General features: G+C 35.0%; 1 protein-coding gene across 2 annotated transcripts; it reads right to left on the reverse strand.

Annotated features, from left to right (window-relative positions):
* Window positions 1-468: 468 nt before the first annotated feature.
* LOC120352661 lies at window positions 469-9,695 on the reverse strand. 2 transcript variants are annotated; one of them, XM_039434297.1, is made up of 4 exons: window positions 9,402-9,695; window positions 8,430-8,531; window positions 7,158-7,313; window positions 469-577 (listed from the first exon to the last, which is right to left on the reverse strand). In XM_039434297.1, exons 2-4 carry the CDS (start codon window positions 8,508-8,510, stop codon window positions 518-520), a joined length of 297 nt encoding a protein of 98 aa, XP_039290231.1. In that variant the 5' UTR covers window positions 8,511-8,531; window positions 9,402-9,695; the 3' UTR covers window positions 469-517. The 2 variants fall into 2 exon arrangements, with proteins under 2 accessions (XP_039290231.1, XP_039290230.1); XM_039434296.1 differs by having other exon boundaries at window positions 9,248-9,695.
* Window positions 9,696-23,833: the final 14,138 nt, after the last annotated feature.

Raw genomic sequence — 23,833 nt, forward strand, 5'->3', positions numbered from 1 at the left:
TAAACTATTTTGTAAACACGTTCACATAAAATCAGAATCAGCTGACTTCAAGGTTATTTTACAGCCCTAGGGCCGTAAAAATTTTACCGGCCTGGCCAGAAAACAATCACTTTCGGCCTCCATATGACGCACGTAAACCAGCTCATTACATCCAAGTGGGGCGAAAAATATTGTACGTAACATGCACGGTAACGTATTTACCACATTCGAATGATAATTCTGCCCTCAAATACGTTTCGGGCAGAAACAATCATACTTATGCGGTAAATTATCATTACCGGACTTCTTACGTAAAGTATATTAATAAGAATTAAACCTGGTCTGGTTTACCTAAATTTTAATAATCTGAATACTCTACTATTACTACAAAAATAAAACATTTAGTGTATTAGGCCTATATTATGTGGAAGTCGATTTTAGCATACAGGAAATCAATGAGGCAAATAACAAAGTCAGGCATATTACTGTGGAAAAACTAAGTTTTATTACACAATAATAATGAATTTTTTTGTCAAGATTAGTCTATTTTCTTCCTCCTGTACAAAATGTTCCCAAATGAGAAAGCAGCTTTCATCAACTGTAAAAAACACAAACTGCAAATAAGTTAAGGGATTCAATCAAGAAATTTAATCTACATATCTATATGTATATATAAGCGAAATGACACTCACTCACTGACTCACTCACTCACTCGCAGAACTAAAATTCTACCGGACCAAAAACGTTCAAATTTGGTAGGTATGTTCAGTTGGCCCTTAGAGGCGCACTAAGAACGGATTTGGAAAGATTTCCAAAGATACGCCCAAAATCTGCGCCTTTCCAGCGTTTTCTCAGCTTTATCGAGAACAAATAAACAGAAAATGTTCAAATTTAGTACAGAAGCTAAGCTAGGGTGTAATAATGTTGTGTTAGAAGGAATTTGAAATAACGCCAAAGATACACCCAAAATTTGCGTTTTTTCAGTTTTTTTTGTGCTTTTTCAGCTTTATCGAGAACAAATGAACAGAAAATGTTCAAACTTGGTTCAGGGGTTAAGCTAGGGTCTAAAAATTTTGTGATGAGGTGACTTTAATATTTCATCAAATATACGCCCAAAATCAGCTTTTCTGCGTTTTCTCAGTACTTCGACTTTCTGATGCAATGAACCATGCTCAAATGAAAAATGCAGCCGAGCGAAGCGAGCCCGCTGATCTCATTTTTGGACGATCCAGTCGAGAAACCAGGGGACGGAGCCCCCTGGCCAGACGCATATGGCGAGCGAAGTGAGCCTGACGGCTTGTAACTATATATCAAGAAAATAGTAGTCCAGACAAATGGCAGCCCCGAAAGAATTTTTCTCGACGGTTCTATATGTATTTTGGGGCCCTGAATTCGAATCTGAAATTGCCCAGAGGGCAGCTTCACCACTAAAACCGCCAAAAAACCCCTAAATTTCGAACTTTTTTTAATTTTTCCATCCAATCTCGAAAACTTCAAGTTTTTTGAGAAAAATCATTCTCTACAAAATTGAAGATTGGAGAAATAATAAATTTTCCAATAAATTGAGTGGTTGCACAGAACTGTACCATTTTTTATCAGGTTACCGAGATACACAGTTTTGAATTTAGAAATTGGCCATTTTCTCGTGTATGTGAATATGAGCTAAAGTAAACTCAAGGAGGTATTTTTCATTTTTTCATCAAATTTAAGTTATGGTACATGATATTGAACCGCCTTGATGAGCTGAGAAGAATGAACTGTAGTACAAGCAAATCTGATCATTCCGTCAAAAGTTGAGTGTTTAAAGTTTTGATCCTTGATGTATCCTTATGTGAACCCTCCCACCTCTAGAAAACTGAAATTGAATGTATCTAACAGGTGATCTCATAGAACATAACCGTCGTAAGATGATTTCAGTAAATAATTGAATATTAAATAATTCTTTTAGTGCCAACAGGAAAATAGCTACTTATTCTAGAACACTTATAAAGTGCTGCTCTCATTATGTTTTTTAGTGAATCGTTGTGTGATTTGAATCTCATATCAGAATCGAAAGTTATTCCTAGGTGTTTTATACTTTTACTGTAATCAAGTTTCTGGCAATTGCAATCATTCATTCTTTGGTTTTTCAGGCATACTGATTCATGGCAAGTCAATTCAACAACTTCTCTTTCATCAACATTAATTCTTTGATTCTTAAACACTATAGCCTTTGTCTTTTGGGCATTAATTTTTATACTGTTATTAAAGAAGTACTTAGTTGCCGAATCAATATCCTGTTGTATGAGTCTCGAACCAGTTTCCAAGTCTTTGTGTATTACATAGAATATATTGTCATCAGCATATTGCAGAATTTTACTTTTAAAACTTAAACTAGCAAAATCATTTACATATATGTTGAATAGGGTAGGTGACAAGATACTGCCTTGAACTAATCCACATGTCTGCTTATAGCTGCTACTAATATAGCTACCTATACCTGCATGAAAAGTTCTATCCATGAAATAATTCTCTAATAATCTTCGTAATTTACCTCCAATACCTATTTCACTTAATTTGCGAAGCATGATTTGATAATTCACAAGGTCAAATGCCATAGTCAAATCAGTTGCCACTGCCATTACAAACATATTATCATTCAGAGATCTATTAATGTCACCTGTCATAGTTTCTAATAAATCAATAGTTGATTTTCCGGGAATGAAGCCATGTTGAGCCTTGTTTATTATACTATGTCTGGATAGATAGGCCTACTGTTGCAATTGCATTCCTATGAAGTGTTCCAGAATTTTCATAACAACTGATATCGATCCTACTGGTCTGTAACACCCCAGATTTTTCTTTGATCCTTTTTTAAAGATGGTCTAAGATGAGTTACTTTCATTGGTTGTGGTATATTACCAGTTTCAACAATTCTGTTAATCAAATGAATCAATATTAGTCTCAGGTAAAATATATTGCTTATTACATCTCGTGGTCTAATCCTATCTGGTCCTGAGGATGACTTACTATTCAGTTTATTGATAGCTAAATACAGAGAATGCAAATTCATGTTCTTGAAGTTCATGCTTAATTTATTGCCTATTGAATGATTTCCCTCTTTTAAATGCTGAGATAAGTCAAAGTGTTGCCCATTCATCCCACCATTAACCTCTTCAATTGTCAATTTAAATTTTTCCTTAAATTTCTCGGTTAAGTCATGCATATGATCTTAAAAAGGTATTATGATGAGAAATTTGTATTTTGGCTCTAGAACATGATTTTTTATTTTTGGGTCTACTCCCCCTCCCCCGTCTACTAAATTCGAAAACTCCCAAGGAATTCAGTTCAGAATTAATCGTTTTTTCATCATTAATCGTGAGTTTTTATCATTACTAGAAAAATATCCAAGTTATATAGGGTAGAAGTGATAGGTTTGCATAATTTTAAAAACCCCTTAAAAAATAAGTACCCCTTTTTTTGAAAATTCGTAGCTCCGGAACCGAAAATGGTAGAGTCCTGCGCGACCACTCAATTTATTGGAGAATTTATTATCTTCAATTTTGTAAAGAATGATTTTTCTCAGCTGACAAGATCAATTCTGCTCTCTCTTCCAGTGAATGATTTGGGTAACCAAAGTACCTAGAATACATTCTAGGTACATTGGAATCAACATTTGCTTCTCTCATTAAGTTTGCATTTGAATAATCACATTTTATGGAATTTTGAACTTATTTTCAATACTAGGTGAAAATTTTACTGGACATTAATTGTAGTGTTTATACGCATCTCAAGTCTACTATTCAAAGATCTGAGCCAGCTGGTGACAGGATAATAACGCTGGATACACATGAGATCTGCTATCTTTTCATAGTGAATGATTTAATAGAATCAACAGTTGCCAACAGTTTGCAATTGAATTATCACATTTTCTCAAATTTCAAGCTTATTTTCAATTTTAGGTGAAAATGTTACAAGACATTAATTGTAGAGATTTCCATGCTCAATCTTTTCTACTCAGAATTTTTTGTTTGAATTGTATCTGAAGCATGTTGATTGGAAATCTAAAATCAAAAATTGCATAGATGGGGCGGAGCTTGTGAAATTTTTTATAGGTATGGGAGTTGTGGCAGTTGATAGAGCTTATCAATAATTTATAAGTAATTATTATTATAAAATAGTAATAGTAATTATTACTATTCTAGGTCAAAATCGTTGGAGCCGTCTTAGAGAAAATCGCGAAAAACCCTGTTTTTGAGATCATTTTGCCATTTTAGCCGCCATCTTGAATTGCATTTGATCGAAATTGTTCGTGGCGGATCCTTAAGTTCCAAATTTCAAGTCAGTCGATGAGATATCGTGTACACAGACATACATACACACACATACATACATGCAGGAAAGTAAAGTGAGATCCCATGGTTTATGACAGCAAGATGAGATCCACCAGAAGGAATGCTTATTTCTTAATAATAAATAACACTTCTGCTACTTATAATCATATTAATACATTGGTGATTTAAAAAGTTTGAAAACTCATCAAATCATAGTTTGGAATATCACTATCACACTGAGATCTGTTAGGTGACCTTGTGTATATTATTCATGTAAGACAGTAATATGAGATCAATTTGAAAATTCACCGTTCATTGAGATCTGGTGGGCGAAATTGTGTAGTACCGGTACAGTGAGATCCAGTGGGAGCTGTTACCGCGGGCTATTTAAATATACGCTTCAGTTTAAATAAGTAGGCCTAGGAATTACAAAAAATATCCAACTTTGAAAGACAAGAAAAATGCCAAAATTTGGGAATTAATATTGTGCAGTATGTTACGGTAACAGTTATCTTGATTTACTGGAAGAGTAGTTATTATATTCTATTTCTGGAAGATTCTTGAAGGAGGGTAGATGGATGGGGAGAGAGGTAGATGGATTTCTTGTATTCTTGTATTAATAGGATCACGTATGTATAATTTGTCTCATTTTCAATAAGAAACTTGAAGAATGATAGAAGAGTTCCTTATTAGCTGAAGAAAATAGAATTCTTTGATTCAAAACGGAAGATTTATTAGGACCGGTTTCCGAGCTCGGTATTCGGCTAAGTTCCAGACTTTAAACAGCTTCGGGGTGTCGTCCGCATAGAGTAGAGAGTTCATAAAGAGATGATTGCAAAGTTCAATCCCCGAGTCAACATATCTATTCCAAATGTCTAGAATCTCGTAAGTGTATATATTGAACAGTTGGGGACATTGGGCACCCTTGTCTTACACCTCTATTTATTTCAATTTTTCCTGTTTTTCTATTATTGTTGGACGTGATAATGATATCTGTATTGGTGTATGCACCCGCAAAATTGCTGCAACAAGATGTTTGGGATATCCTTTTTCGATCATTATGTCCCACAGTTTGGCTCTTTGAAACGTTGTCAAATGCTTTCTGCCAATCGGTGAATGCCATGTTAGTTTTACAATTGTATTCACGATTTTTCTTAATAATCCGCTGGTGAATACATCATTCATACATGATCGACCTCAGCGAAACCCCATTTGCTCTTCTCCTAACAGTGTTTCTGCAATAACTCTCTGGCGTGTATTCAGGATGTCAGCATATAACTTGTATGCAGTGTTCAGGAGGAGCTATTCCATGATAATTCTCTGGGTTAGTTCTATCCTTTTTCTTATGAACCGACACAGGTTTTATGAAGACCTCCCAAGCTTGTTGTGTTGCTTGTCTTGTAATCCTTTTTGCATGATTTCTTGACTGCTTATAGATCTCCTCATTCATTATGTGCTTGGTTTTTTAGCCAATTCTTGTAAGATTTTTGCCACTTATTATTGCATCTCTGATTTCACTATTCCAAATCCTTTCTGGGTTTGACGCTTTATCTGTGTGCCAGGAAGTGCTTTTGTGGCTGCCTGTTTGATGGCTTTCTGTAGATTTTCCCATTCATCATCTATGTTGTCCTTTGTTGGCATTCTAGAAAGGTAGGTGATTAATCGATTCTGATAAAATTGTTTAATACTCTTTTCTTGTGGAAGACCAAACTTGAAAACCGATTCATTTTTATGGAGATGATGAATGGTACGATTTAGCAAACAAATCGATTTTTCCTACAAGCAAATAATGATCAGAGTGGATATCTGCACCTCTGAAAACTCTGCCATCTCTTACTTGCTTTGCCAGTTGCTGATTCACCATGGTATAGTCGATTAGGTATATTGTTCTACTTCCTGTAGCTGACCATGTATACTCTTATGGATATCTCGTTTCCTGAAAAATGTGTTAGTGTTTTTCAACTCATTGTAGGAGACAAAATCCCGGAGCTTCTCACCATTTCTGTTCATAGATACTTCTCCAAAAGTGCCAACACATTTAGCCAATGGATGATTTCCTACTCTCCCATTCATATCACCCAACACATTAAGATCTTCTTGTTCCTTTATACAATCAACAACCTGTTGTAGCTGAGAATAGAACAAATCTGTTTTTTCTTTTTCTTGGGTCTGTGCTGTCCTCAGGAGCATATTCACCAATAATAGAAAAGTGTCCTGACAGCTTCATTCTCGTTTCTGTTATAATATCTATCTTTATGCCGGAGTTCTCTTGAGCCTTTGCTAGTTCCATTTCTTTTGAAAGAGGTTCTCTCACATTCCAAGTTGCTATTCGAATCGACTCCGTTATCCATTTATTTGTTGAATTTGGTGGTCCATTATTTTTTCCCTTGAATTCCGGTCCCGATCTGAGGCCAGTAATTTGTGAATCCCCTGGAAATCGTTTACCAATTTACAATTAAATTGACACAATTGGCATCCTCCAACAATCATCAAGATATTACTAAAGTTTCATCAATTTCTGATTGTTAGTTTGAGAGTAACTGTGTTGGAAATGAAAAAGGAACACTACTTTTTTAATTACAAAATCAAGTATGATTCTTAAGAAATTCTATTTATCTTTTTAATGAGTAGATTTACATAAAAAGTTTGAAGGATGAAAACGATGCATAATCGCCTACTAGTTTCATAGGATTGCATATTTTTGGAGCAATGCTAGAAAGTTTTCAAAAATGAACGATGTTTCTGGATGGGTAGTATTGTCTTTGTCTAGTGGCCCTCAACCGACAGGCAAAGCTGAAGAACACGGACTATGCTTTGCTTTGGAAATTCAACTCATAAATGTTTAATACTATTTTTATTACTGACATCTTTGAAGGAGTTGAGGTTGAGTACAAAAACTCCATAAGGATTGATTTCAATGTCGACCGTTGCTCTGGCCATCATTATAAGCATGCTCTGCTTGAACCATTGCGGCTTATCCATCCAGGGAAGATTTGCAAGACATCTACGCAATATTTCATTCTGCAACAAATTAGCGCAAATATTCACAACAAAATACAAAATTATTCATGATCATGATTCATGAAGTGTCAATCTTTTCTTCAATTTTTGAATCCAACTCATCTCTTATCGACATCCGTATCATTATCCACACACAAGCCTAAAGCTTATGTAAGCATCGTCTTCAGAAAAAACTCCCTAGTAAGATTCACTTCCAACTGTCAGCATTTGTTGATTAGGAAACACTGAGGAATGCTGCAGGAATGCTGCTAGTTTAGAGTTTTTATCATAAATGATTATTCAACCAAAATTTGGTCACAAATGGATGTCCAGTGGATATTCTCTAATTTCAAAATTATGCTGTCCAGAAGACATCTCATATGGTCCGTGGATGTCCTACTATATCCAAAACATGTATGGCCTGGATTGAATTTGGTTGTGGGTTGTCCGATGGAGTTCAGATTCTGATATACATGTATATTGTGTGGACAAGAATCGGATGTCTGCAGGATATGTTAAATATCAGATATCATCCACATGTACTAGCATCACATATTCGATAACATCCACTGGACATCCACCAGAAGTTATCCCTTGAAATTATTCATTCATATTTCCAGGTGTTTAATCAATTTATTCAATACCTTTACTCTAGTGTTAGTTGAATTGAAGTAGACTAATTCAGTTGTTACCCCCTTCAAGGCGAGCAAGAACGCACCCCCCTCCCCCTAAATATCCCAAATTTGGTACTAGCTGCCACACCCACAAATAATAAGGAAGTCTCGCAGAAGAATGTCGTCAACTGCTTTTTTGAACACTGATGACCTTATTATCCTGGTCCCACCAAAAATTGGCTCTGAACCCCCCTCTCTCAAGACGCTGTCTGTTTATTTATTTTGACTAATTTTGGCTAGATTAAATTATTGAAAATTGCTGATTTCATATTTGTGATATGGAAGAGGAAATAATGTTCAACTCTTATCTGAATCTTATCATCAATTTTCATGAAGCAGTTTATTTTATATTCAATGGGAAGTTTTCTAATCTTCACTCAAAGTTATTGAAGTTATCGCTCTATAACATAGAATAAGTGTTCATGAAAAAGGAAACAAAGAGCAAACAAGACAAAATAATTACCTGGTTAGAAATGCGTTGACCACTGTAGTAGCAGAGGAGCATCAGTATATTGTTGCAGAAACACGATGCAGCATAAGTCATGAAAATCTTTGGATTATTTGCCTGAGAAGAAAGCGACATGTTCTTCAGCAGAGTAGTGTATTGGTGTTTGAAGGTGATAGTTGTTACATCTCTATTATTTGATTATTGAATTGAAAAAAAAATAAAAGATTATTCCATTAGTGAGTATGGCACCAGTATCAAGGAATCAATTCGAACATTTCTTATCAATAACATGTGATGAGTCTAGTCTCATATAAGTAATAGCAAAAACTACTCATACCATGGTGAAACAGTAGCTTTTGCTAATATTTTCATACAATTAAACTGCTATAGAGTTTAGGTTTTGTAACAATATAGGTTCCGGCAAGCAATGTTCCGCAGGAAGGGGTTCATTTAGGGGGTATTCAGGAGGAGGTCCGACCCTTGTGTTTTTGAAGAGGGGTGGAGTAGGAGAGTAAGTGGAAGAATAAGAAGGAGAAGGAGGTGAGGAAAAAGAAGAAGAATACTATAATAAGTAGTATATAATATAGTATATATTATAATAAGCTGAAGAATAAAAAAGAGAACAAGAAAAGTGGGAGAGGAGAGGAATAAGCCTGCAAACAATTGGCTACGATGCAGAGTTAGAAAAGGATGGAGTTATCTGATTTTTCAAATGACAGTAGACTGTAGCAAACCGTAGTACAGTAGACTGTGATAGTGTTAATCAGGTGCTGACTAGATTACGCGAATCTCATTACTATACTACTGTACTTAGTTTCAATAAATATCTTCACCTGCATCATCAGATAGATGTTGAAGCAAGTATCAATGGCAAGTACGAGACTTAACATCAATATCCAATATCCGGAGATCCTTGCACAGTCATTGAGGGTCCTGAAATAAATGCACTAAACTTGAAAATTTGAAGAAAATTGAATGGAAACTCACGAATATCGTCAATTCAACTTTTCATTCCAAGTAATGTACCGCACATAGATTGAAAAGTCACATTTTCAACGGTACGTTGTGTATTTTAAAATAATTATAACTCTAATAGACCCGTTTAACAGGCGTAACATTCAATGCTCAGGATTAGAAGTTAACAAACGTTTGTGCAACCAGGTGCAAAACGAATAATTCCTCAATTTTCATATTCATTAAGCATTAAGGCTATAATTGCCTGTAAATGTCGACTGTAATAAATACAGTCAACATTCAACTTAATAGGCAAGGCAAGTTAATTTGTTGGAGATCTGGAAGAAATAAGTTGAAAATACGGGTTGACTCAGTGGTCGCGCAGCGCAGATAAGCTGCTATCGCTTAGATAAGTTGAGAATCATGCGCCTTCCACTTCCGTTGGAAGGGTGACCACGTAAGCCACTCTGACCACTTAACTACTCTGAGTATGGTTTATGAGTTGTGAAATAGCTTCCCAGTGGTTTGGAACCCACCTAAAACTGTTGGTACATTCATCTCTCATTATTATCTGCCTCATTGACCGAGCGAAGTGAGGTATTAAGCTGCGTTTACACCAAAGTTATTAACAAAATGTTTATTACTCCGTCCTTATAGGTTCTATTAGATTGAACATAACTTATCATACACATGATGAACATTTATGTGTTTGTCAAGTTCCGTTCAATCTAATAGAATCTATAAGGACGGAAAAATAAACATTTTGTTAATAACTTTGGTGTAAACGCAGCTAAAAATTCAAGTCGACGGGTTTGCATTTCTCTTTATTTATGTTTAGACCTATAATATGTTTATGTTTATGTTCCGCATTTACGGCGAAACGCAGCAATAGATTTTTATGAAATGGTTTTTCGAAATTTTGCATTTTAAGGATAATACAAAAGGAAAGGAGTCTTCTTCTTCAATCTATATAAATAAAAATCGAGCCTCAAATTTTGACGTTCAATAACTTTTTAATGTGTACCGTACACCGAATTTGATGATTTTTTTTAGTTGTGTTCGTTATGTTCAGGACCAGGTTTATGACCCATCAAATTTATAATCCGACTTCAGGACTCTTTCCTACGATCCTTCAAAGTTTACATGTTATCCTTATGGGAGAAGATTTGTAAGCTGGCCACACACAGAAATAGAAATCAGCTGCTATAATCATTGCGTCATCCAACAGCCGTCGATAGATAGTAGACAAGAGTGTGTGCTGCTCCATAACCACTCATGTAGGCTATTTTATTCTAAACGCCCAGACTGAAAACAAAATGACTGTTTTGTGTGTAACCATCCAGCAGTGCAGCCTCAGGTTAAAGACATTGCTTTGTTTCGAATAATTGAATAGTTGGATAATTATCTTTATAAATGAAATCAATTAAAATCCCCCAATGCCAGTACTTGAGTTACTCATTCAGTAACATTTATATTAGTTACAGTTATTACATATTTTAGTTATCAGTCTCATATCTTCAGTTACTTATACAGACTTATTATTAATGGATCTTTTTCAATACTTAATTCACCGGGTATGGTGAATTAAACCTAAACGTAGCTGGCTCAATTAGGCCGGTTACAGAGCTCGACCGACCATCAGTGCGTATGTACCATCCTGACCGTACGCATCGATGAATCAGTTTTACACATTCAGAGCTCGACCGACCGTCAGTGCATCATCCTGACCATACATCAGTTTTTCTGACTCACAAAATGGACGCCTTTACAGATTGTTTAATTGCAGCTTATTATCTTTGTAAACGAAAGATTAAAAGATGTAGATATCAAGTTCACCCGATGGTCGCCCAAAGAGCATTTCAAAGGGAATTTAGTACCATTATAAACATCATTGCTTGGGTTGAAGATACATTTTTCAACTACCTCAGAATCTCCATAAGATATTTTGATGAGTTATTTCGAGCTTGTATCACCATTGGGAATACTATCTTGCAGTATACTTTAAGCTACGGATCAAATTAATAGTAGATAATATTAATAATATATGATTTTTTCCATAAAAAATTAGAAATGATTGAAGAAATGTATGGAAAAACTCTGTATTCAAATATGACACTATTAATTGAACTCATTCATTATGCTATTCAATTCAATATTAAACAATATATTTTGGGTACTTACCAAATTTATCTATTAAAAGAAATTGTTAGGTCTCAGTGCAAGAAGCTAGAAAATGTTATCACCAGTCATTAGTTAGTTATCAATTGACTTCATAAGATGAATTTATTTTATCCGAATTCCACCAGAGGCCGAACTCAAGCCCTGAGATATTTTAATATTTAATTTTTTCATATTGTTGGAAGTAAGATTTATAAATTTTATTCGACAAGCAATAGCAGGTTGACCACTGTAGTAGCAGAGGAGCATCAGTATATTGTTGCAGAAACACGATGCAGCATAAGTCATGAAAATCTTTGGATTATTTGCCTGAGAAGAAAGCGACATGTTCTTCAGCAGAGTAGTGTATTGGTGTTTGAAGGTGATAGTTGTTACATCTCTATTATTTGATTATTGAATTGAAAAAAAATAAAAGATTATTCCATTAGTGAGTATGGCACCAGTATCAAGGAATCAATTCGAACATTTCTTATCAATAACATGTGATGAGTCTAGTCTCATATAAGTAATAGCAAAAACTACTCATACCATGGTGAAACAGTAGCTTTTGCTAATATTTTCATACAATTAAACTGCTATGAGTTTAGGTTTTGTAACAATATAGGTTCCGGCAAGCAATGTTCCGCAGGAAGGGGTTCATTTAGGGGGTATTCAGGAGGAGGTCCGACCCTTGTGTTTTTGAAGAGGGGTGGAGTAGGAGAGTAAGTGGAAGAATAAGAAGGAGAAGGAGGTGAGGAAAAAGAAGAAGAATACTATAATAAGTAGTATATAATATAGTATATATTATAATAAGCTGAAGAATAAAAAAGAGAACAAGAAAAGTGGGAGAGGAGAGGAATAAGCCTGCAAACAATTGGCTACGATGCAGAGTTAGAAAAGGATGGAGTTATCTGATTTTTCAAATGACAGTAGACTGTAGCAAACCGTAGTACAGTAGACTGTGATAGTGTTAATCAGGTGCTGACTAGATTACGCGAATCTCATTACTATACTACTGTACTTAGTTTCAATAAATATCTTCACCTGCATCATCAGATAGATGTTGAAGCAAGTATCAATGGCAAGTACGAGACTTAACATCAATATCCAATATCCGGAGATCCTTGCACAGTCATTGAGGGTCCTGAAATAAATGCACTAAACTTGAAAATTTGAAGAAAATTGAATGGAAACTCACGAATATCGTCAATTCAACTTTTCATTCCAAGTAATGTACCGCACATAGATTGAAAAGTCACATTTTCAACGGTACGTTGTGTATTTTAAAATAATTATAACTCTAATAGACCCGTTTAACAGGCGTAACATTCAATGCTCAGGATTAGAAGTTAACAAACGTTTGTGCAACCAGGTGCAAAACGAATAATTCCTCAATTTTCATATTCATTAAGCATTAAGGCTATAATTGCCTGTAAATGTCGACTGTAATAAATACAGTCAACATTCAACTTAATAGGCAAGGCAAGTTAATTTGTTGGAGATCTGGAAGAAATAAGTTGAAAATACGGGTTGACTCAGTGGTCGCGCAGCGCAGATAAGCTGCTATCGCTTAGATAAGTTGAGAATCATGCGCCTTCCACTTCCGTTGGAAGGGTGACCACGTAAGCCACTCTGACCACTTAACTACTCTGAGTATGGTTTATGAGTTGTGAAATAGCTTCCCAGTGGTTTGGAACCCACCTAAAACTGTTGGTACATTCATCTCTCATTATTATCTGCCTCATTGACCGAGCGAAGTGAGGTATTAAGCTGCGTTTACACCAAAGTTATTAACAAAATGTTTATTACTCCGTCCTTATAGGTTCTATTAGATTGAACATAACTTATCATACACATGATGAACATTTATGTGTTTGTCAAGTTCCGTTCAATCTAATAGAATCTATAAGGACGGAAAAATAAACATTTTGTTAATAACTTTGGTGTAAACGCAGCTAAAAATTCAAGTCGACGGGTTTGCATTTCTCTTTATTTATGTTTAGACCTATAATATGTTTATGTTTATGTTCCGCATTTACGGCGAAACGCAGCAATAGATTTTTATGAAATGGTTTTTCGAAATTTTGCATTTTAAGGATAATACAAAAGGAAAGGAGTCTTCTTCTTCAATCTATATAAATAAAAATCGAGCCTCAAATTTTGACGTTCAATAACTTTTTAATGTGTACCGTACACCGAATTTGATGATTTATTTCAGTTATCAGTCTCATATCTTCAGTTACTTATACAGACTTATTATTAATGGATCTTTTTCAATACTTAATTCACCGGGAATAGTGAATTAAACCTAAACGTAGCTGGCTCAATTAGGCCGGTTACAGAGCTCGACCGACCATCAGTGCGTATGTACCATCCTGACCGTACGCATCGATGAATCAGTTTTACACATTCAGAGCTCGACCGACCGTCAGTGCACCATCCTGACCATACATAAGTTTTTCTGACTCACAAAATGGACGCCTTTACAGATTGTTTAATTGCAGCTTATTATCTTTGTAAACGAAAGATTAAAAGATGTAGATATCAAGTTCACCCGATGGTCGCGCCAAAGAGCATTTCAAAGGGAATTTAGTACCATTATAAACATCATTGCTTGGGTTGAAGATACATTTTTCAACTACCTCAGAATCTCCATAAGATATTTTGATGAGTTATTTCGAGCTTGTATCACCATTGGGAATACTATCTTGCAGTATACTTTAAGCTACGGATCAAATTAATAGTAGATAATATTAATAATATATGATTTTTTCCATAAAAAATTAGAAATGATTGAAGAAATGTATGGAAAAACTCTGTATTCAAATATGACACTATTAATTGAACTCATTCATTATGCTATTCAATTCAATATTAAACAATATATTTTGGGTACTTACCAAATTTATCTATTAAAAGAAATTGTTAGGTCTCAGTGCAAGAAGCTAGAAAATGTTATCACCAGTCATTAGTTAGTTATCAATTGACTTCATAAGATGAATTTATTTTATCCGAATTCCACCAGAGGCCGAACTCAAGCCCTGAGATATTTTAATATTTAATTTTTTCATATTGTTGGAAGTAAGATTTATAAATTTTATTCGACAAGCAATAGCAGGTCGACAACTGAGCTATAGAAATAGATAGAATATATGCTGATTCAAAAAGCACAAGATATATTATTTGATGCTTTGATGATTTTAAGCAAAGTGAAACATTTTGTGAGCTATATGTGATATTTTTACTATATATATTTTCTCATATTATTTTTATATTTATCCTTCCTATTTTTTTTTATCATTGCTTGTTGATATTTTCATGCATATTATATTTTTTTATTTTTTGAATGGTGCACTCTTCATTTATGATACTGTCTTCATGCATGACCAATCTTGTTCTAGTCTATCTTAATTCTATTGTTGACAAATTATTTGAATTATCAACCAACTCTGTATTCTTCACCGAATAAGTTGGATAAATCGGCATTATACAGCATTGATTATTAAATCTTCAGAAATATTACATTCTCAAGATGTATTTAAATTATTCAGAACCATTGCAGCCAATTTGGAAGAAACCAAGGGTCATAGTATTAAGTTACAGCAGCATTATAAATTAATATAATTTATAAGGTATTCTGATAGATTGTTGCCTTTGATTCCGCTCGGTATCATCTCACACTGCTGACCCCTTTGTCAGATGGTAGCAAGTGGTATTGGTGTTGATACATTATTGTCTAGTACAAAATTCATAACCCTTATATCTGTCTATATCTTCTGCATCTATAATTGTGGAGTCGACCAGATCAGTTGTGAGAACTGCAAATTGATAAAGCAGCCACCGTTTGCAGCCATTGGAAGCAGAGAATTATTTGAGATCCTTGAAGAGCTGGTAAGAAGTTTATGGTATTTCTCTTTCAGGAGGCGTAAAAATAATAATAGTATTCAAAAATCTTCTGCTCTACCGACTACTGCCAGCTGGGCATATGCGACGCCAAAAATAACATCATAAATATCAGCTGATTGTCAGGCAGAGGTGTCAGCACATTGGTTATGTTGCGATCGGGTTACTGATCAGTACAGCTCTGAAAGCTTCTATTTGTTTCAATAGCGCATCAGTCGACCAATGGAACGGAGGATGCGCATTAGCTCGACTGATGGTTTTCATATGCAGTATAAAACGCATGGTCCTGACCGTGTGCATGCGTGCTGTCAGTCCTGCTCTGTACGGATACATGGAATATCTATGGAAAAGACAAGGCGACTGACATACGCACTGATGGTCGGTCGAGCTCTGTAACCAGCCTTAGTGTTTTCACTAGATGTTTTTAGAGCTCCTAAAGTATCGATTTATTGATGGAAAACATTTTTTTTTTATTTTTTTTTCAATCTAATGATTAAGATTGCAGAAAATTTTATTATTGAAAATTAATTGAATCCTAAAATCATGAAAAGTGAGAAATGAAGTTTGTAGGAAATCAATGTTATGGTAGTCTATTTAATATTCCAACACACCGATTTCTCGCAACATGACAACAAAAACCCATCAGAGAAGATGGGCTGGTTGGATTGCCATATTGACAGCCAGACCTGATAACTGCGCTCACACTTGACGATTCCAGGACGACAGGACAGAATAAAGCTTTCTGATTAGCCAAATGGGTTGAATCGAGAATCAACCAATCGGAGAGCTTTCTGTTTTTTATGCCGTGCCGTGTTGTCACAGAATCGATGTTAAGCGTGAAAATTACAGTTTTCTATTGAATGTGCATAACAGTTGTTGATTGAATTCACATTAATATTTTCACTGCAAATCATATAAAATATAATTTATTGGAAGTGATATTCTTGGATTTTGGAAAATCAATTGATATTAATTCTATAAAAATGAATCTATGTAATTTTAAACACATGGAAAATGTACTATGAAGATGATATATCTTCAGAAGATATATTAGATGATATATTATTGCAGAAATAATATGCGTTCCTGAATGGATAATTGGTTCACCTGGATGGATTACCCGCTTCACTCGAGATTCATGCTTGATCATTGATAATTTATTCATTTATTTATTTATTTATTCACAATATCACATCGGAAACAACAGGTAATGACCCAAATATGTTTCCTTAACACAACAATAAGTACAGTATACAGTTTGATCAAAACAAAATAAAAGATACTAAAATTAATGCTTGAAAAAAATACTTCTAGAAAAGTACTTCTGAAACATTCCTTAATAGAGTTGATGGTGAAAATGAATATATGAAGTGATGAAGGAGAGGTGTTATCAATAAAGATGATGAGAGAGCATGCGGTCTCATGTGAATGATGAATGATAAGATGAGGGTGATAATGATAACTGCCAGCAAAGAACTATGAAAATAAGGGGTAAGTAAGAATAAAATAAGTTTGAATGTGCAAATGAAGGAAAATTAAAGTCAAAAGTGTGATATTTTTATAATGATAGGAATATTTGCAAAAATTATGGCTGCTGATTAAGAATTCATTTATTCTGATTCTCTCTCAGAAGCATCGTTTTTGTGCGCTTGATACTTACTTCATGGGCCATCAGAAAACACGTCCTGCCCACAGCCAAGTCCGTTCAACAATCTTGGCATGTGGTTGAGGGGGGAGAAATAAACACTAACTGTCCTAAACCTCTGTACTGCGAATAGGGAATGTCATCTTCGCCTGAGAGTGAGCACGGCTAATCCAACTCTTCCGAGGAGGTAAGGAGAATCAACTTCATTCGTTAGTATCTTACAGAGTACTAAGTAAAAGGAATTTTGTTATCAATTCGGATCTTAATCTTTGTAAATTCAAAATTAATTGTTTCAATTATTGTTTGTGTTTTGTTTCAATGTGGAAAGTAGTGAAGAATGCACATAACCTTTATTTGGACAATCTTATTTTATTAAATTGGGATGAAAAGAAGTTTTGGACTTCAGTCTGTTTCTTTGTCCTTAAGTTTATTGTAAATGATAAATGAATAAATAAATGAATAAAACAATTAAAGATGATTCTAAGAGCATCAACTTCGAAAAATGATCTTAATCGAAGTGTAGGAAAACCCCTCTCACAGGAATGCCCGAATTTTTTGAAGAAGAGGAATCTTAGAAATTTATTTTGCATTCTCTCAAGTTTTATTACACAAGTGATCTGATAAGGACCCCAGACCGGCGCTGCATACTCAAGCTGGCTTCAAATCAAAGACTTGAACAAGCACAAAATGGGCTCCCACCTCTCGAAGCTTGAACATGTTCTAAAAAAAACCCATCATTTGATTGCACTTTTATAACAGGTGTTCAATGTGCTTATCAAAATCCATATGAGCATCCATAATCACACCCAGATCCCTATAAACTTGTGAATGGTCCAACAGAATATTATCAATATTGTAGTCATAATGGAAAGGTTCCCTCTGTCTGGTAAACGACACCACCTTACACTTTGCCACATTCAGTGTAAGTCTTGATACCAAACACCACTTCTGCAGTGCATCAATATATTTTTGAAGTAAAGAACAGTCATCAACAGACCTAATCTGTCTGAATATTTTGGTATTGTCTGCAAACATGAAGCACTCCGAGCTATTTAGCACACTAGGGAACCCATTCACAAAATTATATCAAAAATAAAAAGGGACAAAGATTGGAACCCTGTGGTACCCCTGAAGTGCAACAGTAGGGCTCGGACTGACAATGATTGAAGCAAACAAATTGAACTCTATTTGAAAGATCACTCCTCAAAAAGACCAAAGCACCCTCATCAAACCCGAGACACTCCATTCTATCGAGTAGAATACCATGATCCAACGTATCAAAGGCCTTAGGGAAGTCCATATATATCACATTCACACATCCAACATCCAAAACGCCCGACACCTTGTCAACAAACTCTAGAAGGTTCGTTACTGTTGAACGACCAGGGAGGAAACCGTGTTGGGATTGAACAATCTTTGGTTGTACATATTATGAAAATATTTGCTTGTACAGGATCCTCTCAAAAATCTTTGCAAAAACATTTAAAATTGCAATCGGTCTATAATTACTCACAAATGACCTGTTTCCAGACTTGAATATTGGTGTCACCCGCGAGCACTTCCAGACCCCCGGAAATTCGGATTTACGAACGCACAAATTGAAAATATAATGCAATGGGCCACTCAAAAATTCCCTGCAACCCTTGACAGCAAAAGCAGGTATTTTATCAGGGCCTCCAGTAGCACGAGAGTTGAGCTATTTAATTGCATCAACCACATCCTCCCTTGAAATGTAGGTGAGACTAAAGGGATCACAAGGAGTCTGTCCGGCAATCCTCCCAGAGTCCACCATGGGTTCAGCATCCATTGCTGAAGCATTGGACGAAAACAGATCAGCAAAAGCATTAGCAGTATCAGCAGCTTTGTATATTTTATCATTATATTTGATGAATTCTTCGTTTAGATGAGAGAAACGCTTGTTATTCACATATCTCCAGAACTCCTTTAGGTCACAACCAGCCCTCTCTTCAACAGATCTTACATAGCTCGAGTAGGCTGTTGCAATCTTAGCTTTGACTCGGGATCGCACAAGCTTGAACTGCTCTTCTTGGTTTCTGGAGTACCTCCGCTTCCTACTCAACCTATTTTTAAGCTTCAAATCACTCACTATGTCCCGGGAGAACCAAGGAGGATATTTTGAGTGCTTGTATTGACTGACCACAGGAACATCAGCATCCAAACACATATATAGGATCTTGTAAAATTCCTCTACAGCAATTTCAACCTCCTGACTACTATAAACAGGATCCCAAGACACGGAACTCAGAGTGCGATAGAGATTCAAGAAGTCAGCACGCTTGAAGTTACAGTTAGCCGCACCTGCATCCGACGGACAACTCCCCTTCACCCTCACTGGCAGAGAAAGCTATATAGAAAGAGCCGGGTGATGGGCATCCTCGTTGACGAATGGCAGTTCGTCTCTCACGACGCTCAACGGTAAGTGGGGTATTTGCCAATACAAGATCAAGTGTTCTATTGTTATGGTTTGAAACAGCATTATAAGATACCAAGTCGAAAAATCCCATAAAAGTCGCCAATGACCTAGCAATTGCAGTTCCAGTCTCCAGCCGATAATTCCTATCGCATATTTCCCTTATATTATAGTCGCCCAACAAAATACATTTATAAAGATCCAATAAACGAGCAGAGTATTCAATGAATTCGAGATTATCGTCATATATCTGCAAGCCAGAAGCTGCGTGGAATGTACAACACATTAAAAAAATAACTTGATTCACAAATACGAACCCTAACCCAAACACTCTCGTAATCAGGATTCATAAGTGAGGTACAAAGCTCCACTGCGAACATCCCACCTCCTCTGGCTAAATTACCCGACCGGTCACATCGGAAGATCTGATAAAGGGAATCGAACAACTCAGAATTATTCCCAGTGCTTCTACAGAGCCACGTCTCAGTAAGAGCAATGATATCATAATCACATTCACACAGAGACACATAAAAATCATTGACTTTTATCACGTTCTGATAATATATATGAAATTCAGAAGCACTCGTCATGGCATAGAAGATATGAATATGGAACGACAGGAACGATGATGAAAGAAGATGATGGAAAATTGTGACTTATATAATGATGAAATACAATATAATATAGAAATAAAAATGAATTATTATTACACCAAAAGCCGCGCCTAGCAGCTCACAAAATGCATTATAAGCCATTTGATAATCACAATCCTACTCCAGACTGCAAACATGAAAAATTATTTTTATCAACACACCCAGATCTTCTCCATTCTCAAATATAAAAATAAACACATTATTAAATCTATTATTGATAACAACTCTTCCATGGTGATTTCTATAGTTTGAGTTTTCAGTTTAAGATTTCAATTTTCCGTTCTTTGTGTTACAGTTATTATATTCTATAATTGGGATTTTTCTAAACATTTTGAATTCATTAATTATTTATTTATTTTTGAGAAAACATAGCAACAGGTCAATGAGCCTACTATTTTCGGATTAGTTAACTAATAGGCCTAATAGCTTACATGATAGCACAGATGGTGAGGAAATAGAAGATTTTGTTTTCAATTACAATTATCATTATTATTGAATACACCGACTTGAAAATGATTAAATCTATAAATGACAACCAGAAAATTAAATTTTCGAAAAATTCAAAACTTTGTGATTGTCAAAGCGTATTTTCCAATAAATATGAATAACCACCACAAAATCACCTCCACTATAACGCAAAAGTTTGAAGTAATATCTAGTGAAATAAGTAAATGGTAACTAATAGTAATCAGTGAACAATAATCAATGATTATTGTAGAGGTATCGTAATGAATAAATTTGAATAACTATTACCGATTAAGGTTCTGGTGGTACTGCACTATCACCCTGAAATCTTTACGGAATCTTTCCATATCAACATCACTCATTTCATTTGTTTTTCTTATTCCAATTCTACCACTCTCACCAAAACCTGGATAATCATTTCCAATTTCCTCAAAAAGTATGTAGATCGTCTCAAAATCCGTCATAATTTTATCCACACCCAGCAAAAGTGGAACATATCCACTGAAACATTCCATAGCCAAAAAAACTATGAGAAAACTGTGTAAAACGAAGATGTAGATCACAAAAGAGTTTCCCTCTATGTCAGGAGGGATGAAAGATACCAAAGGAGTAGGGGAACCTCTGGGATCGTCTTCCAGGCTAGCTCCCAGTAGTTCAAAAAATAAGTACCTTACAACAAACCCCAAAAACCCAGCATGACTCAAGATGATAATGATCTGACTCGAAGATCGCAAATGATTTCTTTTCTCATCGTAGTGCTTTTTTATCTTCTTCCATTTTTTTGTTCCTCTCAAATCAAACTGTAAACCATTATCGATAAGATACTCTTCCTCTATTAGTTTACTCATTCGCATACTGTCTTCTGGGTTGAGAAATCGTTTTATATTACAGGAGAACATTGTGAGAACTGTGAGGATGTCTTTCATGGCTAGGAAACATTTTTCGAAGTTGTCGGCTTCGTTGACGAAAACCATTGATAGATTTGAGAGTACTAGGAGAGCTGCGATTAATCCCATTATGAAGGGAAGTGGGCTGCCAGTGTCGTATCTTAGCAGATTGATGTATCTGCGCATTAGGTGTGTGCTTTTCATCCAAATCTGCAAGAAATCAGTTCAATCGCATCTAAATCTAATTAAACATCAGATATATAAATTTAACTTTCTAATTTTTGAATTATACACATTATTGAGTAGGTATTCATCATAGATTACATCACATTTATGATCTTTATGACAGTTATCGCGATTGTGTTTTATTACAGGCTCACATTTGCTGTGTCTGTTTTAGTATACTAATAATATTGTGAGTCACTAAAATGATAAAAGTTCGGTTTTATCAAATAGTAGGCCTACCAAGGGTTTTTAACTGGAAAATGAATAGCTAGACTTCATAAGTCTCATAATGCATAAAATTGACTCATAGGCCTACATAAGTTTTCATGTTGTGTGGTATATCTAATATTTAAATAAATAATATGGTCATAGACATTGAAAAAACACTCTTATGATTGCCACAATCGTATTAACTTACCATTTTGTGTTTTTCCAGTGAGATTAACTCGATTCTTCAATAGTTTCTCCGATTATTATTAGAATAATTCTCCTTCAAGAACCGGTACCTATAACTGTGAAGTGAGGATATTTTTCAATATTAGCGGGGAAGTTTAGGAATGAAATAGATAAAGGCAAAAGAATTAAATATGATGTGAAAGCGTAGCCTAAATCAGAAATTTCGATATCACAAGGGTTTCTGTCATTACAATATATGGACTTTTCCATGGGAGTTTTTTATATTTATAATAAACAGAATTTCTAATTCAACTCATACGTCTCTCTCAATTATAACAAACATATTCGTCAATTCAACCATATAATATTATGGAATTTTTTACATGCCAGGAGCTATACGGTACTATATTGTTTTGAATGGTTATAAGTGAGTGGTAAACGCAAGAAATTTCATCACATATTACTATAATATAAATTATTTTATGAAATCTCAAAAGAAGTTGGAAAAACGTAGTTTGGTCCCTGAGAGGCTGCATTGTATAGATTGTATATATATTTTGAAAAAAAATTAAAAATATTGATTCAACATTGCCACAAACTTTGTAAAGAAGTTGGAGAACGCTGGCCGGTTCAGAATGGCAACGCCTCTGTATCCCTCCCGCTGTATGCTTTCTTTGCTGCGCATGTTCTTCCCATTCAAAATTTATTTTGTACGGACTATAAATTGTATACAAATGGCTGGAAATGTACAAGCTCTTCGATTTCAATATTTGAAATGAACTCATATTATTGCCATACTTGAAGATGATGTTTCGCAACACTGCCTAAGCGTCGTTGTCATAATATTAAAAACGTTGAATTTATTGAATTAAATAGGCTTGGATTTTGTGGTTGAAACGGAGAATTCTAAACAATCTGACAATGCCAATATTTTTCAGTTATTTTATTCAGACTATAATAATGACTTTGAAAGAGAATTGGTCTCCTATTTTTAATGTGTTGAACATGTATGAAGAACTAGTTAAAATTATCAACTACCTAGTGTAAGTAAAAACACTTCAAAATCTCGAAAACATCAGGCAGTGAAATTTTACCTAAAAACGCTTGTAAAATTTACAGTTGAATAAGAAAGTTCGTTTTTCCTGTCAATAATCGACTCTCCTGATATAAGCTATAGGCCTACATTCAACCTATTAATCATATTTCTTGAAACATGGCTATACCACCATACTATAGATTTATTGGTGTCTGTACCAATATGAAAAAATAAAATTCTAAATTCTCAAGTTTCGTTGTTTTTGAGTGAAAATGGACTTAATTTCAGATGGAATCATAACCCTATTTCGGACTCTTAAAATGTTAGCCCATCTAATTTCGGGAGAGAATTAGTACAAGGAGTATCCTTAGATTTTCTCTCCTATGGTCAGTGTTTTTACCCAGTCTGGACTAGGCACTTGGGGCAGCTTTTCCTTTCATCTAATTGTATTCTTGGTCTAGATAATAAAGCTTGTGTCAATGTAAGACTATATGATTTATCATTCGATACTGTTTCTCATACTCTTCTATTGGAAAAGTTAAAGCTCTATGGATTCAAGGAGGGGGCTGTGTCACTTATGCAGTCGTATTTATGTGGTCCATTTCGAAAGGTTTTTTGTGATGGAAGAGAGTCAGGATATCTACCTGTGAAGTATGGTGCTCCTCAG

This window comes from Nilaparvata lugens, chromosome 8, assembly GCF_014356525.2.
Source record: "Nilaparvata lugens isolate BPH chromosome 8, ASM1435652v1, whole genome shotgun sequence".
Lineage (NCBI taxonomy): Eukaryota > Metazoa > Arthropoda > Insecta > Hemiptera > Delphacidae > Nilaparvata > Nilaparvata lugens.

Bases quoted from the DNA above. Each gene is read 5' to 3' on its own strand.
- LOC120352661 (XM_039434296.1), bottom strand. From the start codon at position 9,304: ATGTTAAGTCTCGTACTTGCCATTGATACTTGCTTCAACATCTATCTG. The intron at 7,314-8,429 runs GTAATTATTTTG...AATTTGTTGCAG, and splicing joins GTCAACGCATTTCTAACCAG to AATGAAATATTGCGTAGATG. The intron at 578-7,157 runs GTCAGTAATAAA...TGTTTTTTACAG, and splicing joins ACCTCAACTCCTTCAAAGAT to TTGATGAAAGCTGCTTTCTC.